The 5,775-nt window shown below is 39.6% G+C and overlaps 1 protein-coding gene across 1 annotated transcript; it reads right to left on the bottom strand.

The window, feature by feature from the left end:
* Positions 1-3,189: 3,189 nt before the first annotated feature.
* On the bottom strand, positions 3,190-5,119 carry LOC125585196 (caffeic acid 3-O-methyltransferase-like). Its single transcript, XM_048753799.1, has 4 exons — positions 4,404-5,119; positions 3,943-4,253; positions 3,763-3,827; positions 3,190-3,664 (listed from the first exon to the last, which is right to left on the bottom strand). The coding sequence occupies exons 1-4, from the start codon at positions 4,835-4,837 to the stop codon at positions 3,365-3,367; spliced, it is 1,110 nt and encodes a 369-aa protein (XP_048609756.1). The 5' UTR covers positions 4,838-5,119; the 3' UTR covers positions 3,190-3,364.
* Between the last annotated feature and the right edge of the window lie 656 nt (positions 5,120-5,775).

Here is a 5,775-nt window from a genome sequence, read left to right as displayed (position 1 = left end):
GAAGAAACGCAGTCTTCACATCGAGTTGCTCAAGCTCCAAGTCCTGATGTGCTACCAGCGCTAACAACACTCTGATGGAAGTATGTCTGACCACTAGTAAAAATATCTCATTGTAGTCTACTCCCTCTCTCTGACTCAAACCTCTTGCAACAACCCGAGATTTATACTTAACTCCTTCTGTCGGCGATGCTCCATCCTTAATCTTGTAGATCCACTTGCATGTAACAACTCTTCTCCCTGGTGGTAATGTGACCAAATCCCATGTATGATTCTTCTCATGAGACTCCATTTCGTCTCCCATTGCTGCATGCTATTTCTCATACTCGGGACAAGAAACAGCTTTCATGTAAGTGGATGGTTCATACGTATCCACTTCCTCTGCAACCTGAAGTGCATAACCCACCATATCATCAAAACGATATCTCTCTGGTGGCCTGACATCAACCCTTCTTGGTCGATCCTTCGCATTGCTACGCTTCATAGCATCAGGCGGTTGAGTCTCCGTAGACTCCAACTGAACTTCTTCTACACGCTCCTCTTGATTTTCTGTGTGTTCCTGCACATTGATCACTTCATGATCATCTTGCAGCTCCACCTGTTTATCAGTGCTACTTTTCTCTGCTTTAGAACTGGACCATGATCTTCTAACCATAGATGCTTCATCAAAGACAACATTCCTGCTTAGAATCACTCGGTTTTCTGATGGAGACCAGATCCTGTATCCCTTGACTCCATCGCCGTAGTCCATAAAAACTCCCTTCCTTGCTCTTGGTTCTAGTTTACCTTCACTTACATGATAGTAAATAGTGCAACCGAACACTCTTAGAAGTGAATAATCAGCAGATCTACCTGACCACACTTCAGAAGATATCATGCACTCGATGCCTGTGTGGGGACCGAGATTTATCAAGTAACAAGCCATGTTGACTGCTTCAGCCCAAAAACGCTTCTCCAGACCAGCATTCGAGAGCATGCACCTTGCTCTCTCTAGTAATGTCTGGTTCATTCGTTCTGCTACACCATTCTGATGTGGTGTTTCTCTGACTGTAAGATGCCTCGCAATCCCTGCATCCTTACAAAACTGATTGAACTCTGCTGAGCATAATTCCAGACCGTTATCAGTACGAAGTCGCTTCACCTTCTTCTCTGTTTGATTCTCCACCAATATTTTCCACTCCTTGAAGCTACTGAATGCTTCACTTTTATGCTTCATAAAAATTATCCAAGTCATTCTCGAATAATCATCAATCATAGACACAAAATATATGTGACCTTTCAGTGACTCTACTCTGGATGGACCCCAACAGTCTGAATGGATGTAATCGAGTGTGCCTTTTGTTCTATGAATTGCCTTGCGAAAACTCTTTCGATGCAGCTTCCCAAATACGCAGTACTCACAGAACTCTAGACTCTTGGTCTTGTGACCACAGAGAAGACCTTGCTTCGACAGAAGTTGCATCCCACGTTCACCCATATGTCCAAGCCTCATATGCCACAGCTTATTCATATCTCCTCTGAGATCTCTGGCGATGCAACATTTGCTGAACCTGTAACGGTAGTACCCTTCAGCAAATATAGAGTACCGTTCATGAAACCCTTCAGAATCACATCGGAACCCTTGCAGACATTCAGAACTCCATCGCCACCCGAATATTTGAACCCTCTACTGTCCAGAAGACTCATGGATATCAAATTCTTCGTCATTGATGGAACATGCCTAACCTCGTTCAATGTGTAAAATCTACCATCATGTGTCCTGAGCTTGATTGGGCCGATCCCAGCAATCTTGCAGACAAAATCGTTTGCCATCTTAATCTTGCCGTCAAGTACCTCTGTGTACTTCAAGAACCACTCTCTCCTCGGTGTCATATGGTAGGATGCTCCTGTCTCCAGAACCCACACATCAGAAGAGTGTGTGTGTCCGTGCACAACAAGAGCGATGTCACTATCAGACTTGGCTTCATCCTCAGCTACTGCAGCAGATCCAGACTGCTGCTCCTTCTTCTTCTTGGGACAGTCTGACTTCCAATGTCCCTTCTCTTTGCAATAGTTGCAAGTATCAGTTGGCTTAGGACCTCTTGGAAACGATTTTCTGTCTTTCGACTTCGTTTTGTTCTCATGTCCCTTCACACCACTGACAAACAATCCCGAAACTTGATTGTCTGTCCCTGAGCTGGATGCTTTATGGCGTAATTCCCGACTGTGAAGCACCGACCTAACTTCTTCCAGTCTCACTGTATCTTTGCCAACAATGAACGAGTGCACGAAGTTCTCGAAAGAGTTCGGCAAAGACACCAACAGGATTAGAGCAGCGTCTTCATCCTCCACCTTAACATCGATGTTACGTAGCTCCTGTAATATCGAATTTAACTTGTCAAGATGGTCGCGAAGCTCAATACCTTCTTGCATATGCAAGGCAAAGAGGCGTTGCTTCAGAAGTAGCTTGTTCGTTAGAGATTTTGTCATGTACAAGCTCTCCAACTTCTGCTACAAACTAGCAGCAGTTTTCTCATCCGACACTTCGATGATGATCTCGTCTGCTAGACACAACAAAATTGTTGAAAACGCCTTCTCTTCTAGAGTCTCCAAATCAGCTGCTTCAGATTTCTTCCCTGACAATGGTCCCCAGATGCCTTGTTGCTTCAACAACGCCTGCATCTTAATCTGCCAAAGACTGAAGCTATTTCTCCCATCAAACTTGTCGATCTTCGCTCTTATTCCAGACATCTTCTCACTAGATCACAAACCGAAGCTCTGATACCAGTTTGTTGTGACGGACGTGAGAAGAAACAGATGCGGAAACAGATGAATAAAAAACGATGTAACTACGACACAGAGATTTAACGTGGTTCACCAACTTGGCTACGTCCACGGGCAAAGAGAGATCTTATTATGGGAGGCGGTATTGAGTTTACAAAGTGCAAGTTTAAGGTTACTTCGAATACAAGATATATAGTAGCATCTCGCATCTAAAACCCTAGACTAAACAGACTCATGGGCCTAAGCCCACGATCAGATGTAATATCCATAATAACTTGATGCTAACGCTCTTGATGCAACGCTCTTGATGCAACCGAGTCGGTATGATGTACGTGATGTAACATCCATCGCCTAGATGTATCATTCAGGTTCAAGGCATATCAACAATTATTAATAAGAAAAGAAAACACAATAGAGGGTCATTAAAGAGATTGATGATGCATAAGTTTATTTATATACCATTTCAGCTAACAATGTTTCAATGGTTTTAAGCACACAATTATAAATATATGATTTTTATGGGGTGTACATGGCGCCATGACCAATAACCTGTCTTCACCCCTTGTTCCCACATGTACGAGTACTTCTTTGTAAACTTATGAATTTATTTGCGGAGTTCGATAATACAATACGAATCGACACAACAAGCGATTTGAAAACGACGAAACCCGGAAGCAAAGGCCAGAGTCTGGAACTCGTGAAGAGACCTCTCCCTGCCACCCGATAAAAACGTAAGCATCACCATGTCCTTGGCGAAAGCATTGGTCGAATACAAATCTTTGATATTTGGTTGTGTCGGTTTAAGCACGTCGACTATTATCACTTTTCCTGTTTCGGAGAGACTTCTCGTACAATTTTTTAGTATCTTTACACAGTCTTCGTCATTCCAACAATGTGGTATCCACTGTCATTAACATATCCATTTTTCTGTTGTTAATATATGGTGGACAACAGACTTAAATATTTGGTAATGATAAAAAGTTCCATTAAATATGAACTTACTTTCAAAAACATAGCATCTCCTTTTGGAATTTCTGTAAACATGTCTCCTGAAACATGCTCCACTCCTACATATAACAAGATTTTAGCATAGAGCAAAAAATGTAATATTTGTAAGAGCTATGAAAACTAGCATTTCAGAAATCAATTTTGTTTATTAATTTGATCAATTATGTATTATACCTGGATAAAGAGGAGCATCGTCTATAACACAGGCTAGATCGAGATTGATGCCCTTAATATGACGATATTTGGAAATCACTAGACTTATAGCAGTTCCATTTCCTCCTCCCACATCCACCAAAATTTTTACATCTTCAAATCCTCGGTAAACTTCTAAAACCTTATTCATGGTCAACCTTGAAGCTTCTGAGATAGCCCCGTTAAACATCTCAGCGAATTGTTCGTTCGAACAAATGTATTCGAAAAAACTCTTGCCATGAGCAGAGGTGAATGCATCCTTTCCTTCTAATATCACGTCTTTGAGATGCATCCTACGAAAAAAAAAAAACAAAAAAAACATCAATTGTTAGTTGACTATGCGCTATCTATAGAACATTTGTGTTGTTAAACTAGTTTAGTTATTTTGACGAGAAAAAAAAAAACTAGTTTAGTTATTATATGAATAATGAAGAAGTATGTACCATGTCTTCAAATAAACTTCGCTTAGGTTTATCATGAAGAGAGGCGCAAGAGAACCCGAGCATTCTCCACGGTTCGAGAAAAACATGCAAATCGGTCCAGCTGCATATATCGTCTTGGTCTCTCCGTTTTCTCCTGTATCAACCATACGGTGCTTCAAGATCGAGTGATTGGCTAGTAAAGTTAGCATCCGGTCCAACAAAACCGGTGCCTCCGGATTGGTTGGTTTGGTTGGGAGACGAAGCGCAATCTCATAAGACGAGAGCCACACGCCTTCATCTACGGCTGTCATCGTTTCGATGACGCCAAGCTCCAAGGCCGCTTTAAGAACCATGGGTAAGGCCATTGTGGTCACGAGGCTATCTGCTTGCAGGGTCACCGCTTCTTTTATGAGATTAGGGGAAGTGGTTAAGGGATCTTGAAGTTGGTTTGCCATTGTTGTTGTTGATTGGAAAATTCAAAATGTTAGTTTTAAGGATGTTTTCGTGTCATTTTATAGAGACATTAAACGTCTGAGACAATTATTACAGCTGCACGGTTTCTTAGGTTCAATTTTTTTTTTATCTGATAAAAAAAAATTAAAAAATAAAAAACGCACCAGCAGGATCCGCAAACAGTGCAAGAAACAGACCAAGAAATAGACCAAAATCGATCTTAATTTCATCTCTTCTATCACCGGTTTTTACACAAAAGATGGGACCCAACACTTAAAAACCCCTCTTATAATCCCCGGTAATTGTGTTCTAAACGTTAAAATATTAAAAGCCTTGAATGAGAAAGTTTTGTAATGGTGAACCTCATTTCTAAGTTATCAATCAGCCAAAATACATGTGCGGTGCGTTTTTCTTTTTTGTTTTAATAAAATAATAAAATTAAATGTACAGTTCAATTTAATGAAGGAAAAAAGAAATTCATCCACACTAATTCCACACCTTATTTGAGGTGTAACTGGTGACAAATAAAAGAGTATATGTAATGGTAAGAATAATTATTTATGAAATTTTATGGAATGAGATTAGTCTACCACTTATTCCAAAACGTTTTTTATTTGGTATATTTTCAAATGAAAGTTAATTTTTTCTAGAATAATATGGAATGTTATAGAAGATAGAATATCATTTACATTTGACAAAAAAAAGAATATCATTTACAATTTTTCATGGTAAATGAACAGTTTTTGGAATACAAATGAATTAAACATTCAAGGAGTTTTATTCCAAAAAATGCATATCGGTTACACTTTTGGTGTGTTTTGACATATATGTGCGGTTTTCAAAAAAACATTATATACGTGAAAGTAAATATATTGTTTACGAAAATATTGTACAGTTTTATACATACATATTAGATATTACTAAATAAAATTTAAAAAAA

The sequence above is a fragment of the Brassica napus genome, chromosome C4, assembly GCF_020379485.1.
Source record: "Brassica napus cultivar Da-Ae chromosome C4, Da-Ae, whole genome shotgun sequence".
Lineage (NCBI taxonomy): Eukaryota > Viridiplantae > Streptophyta > Magnoliopsida > Brassicales > Brassicaceae > Brassica > Brassica napus.
Note: the sequence above shows the minus strand (reverse complement) of the source record. Positions and strands in the feature narration are given on the sequence as shown.

Excerpts from the sequence above, each read along its gene's own strand:
- LOC125585196 (XM_048753799.1), bottom strand. The coding sequence starts at position 4,837 with ATGGCAAACCAACTTCAAGATCCCTTAACCACTTCCCCTAATCTCATA. Across the intron at positions 4,254-4,403 it reads GAAGTTTATTTGAAGACATG|GATGCATCTCAAAGACGTGA; the intron begins GTACATACTTCT and ends TTTTTTTCGTAG. Across the intron at positions 3,828-3,942 it reads CGATGCTCCTCTTTATCCAG|GAGTGGAGCATGTTTCAGGA; the intron begins GTATAATACATA and ends TGTTATATGTAG.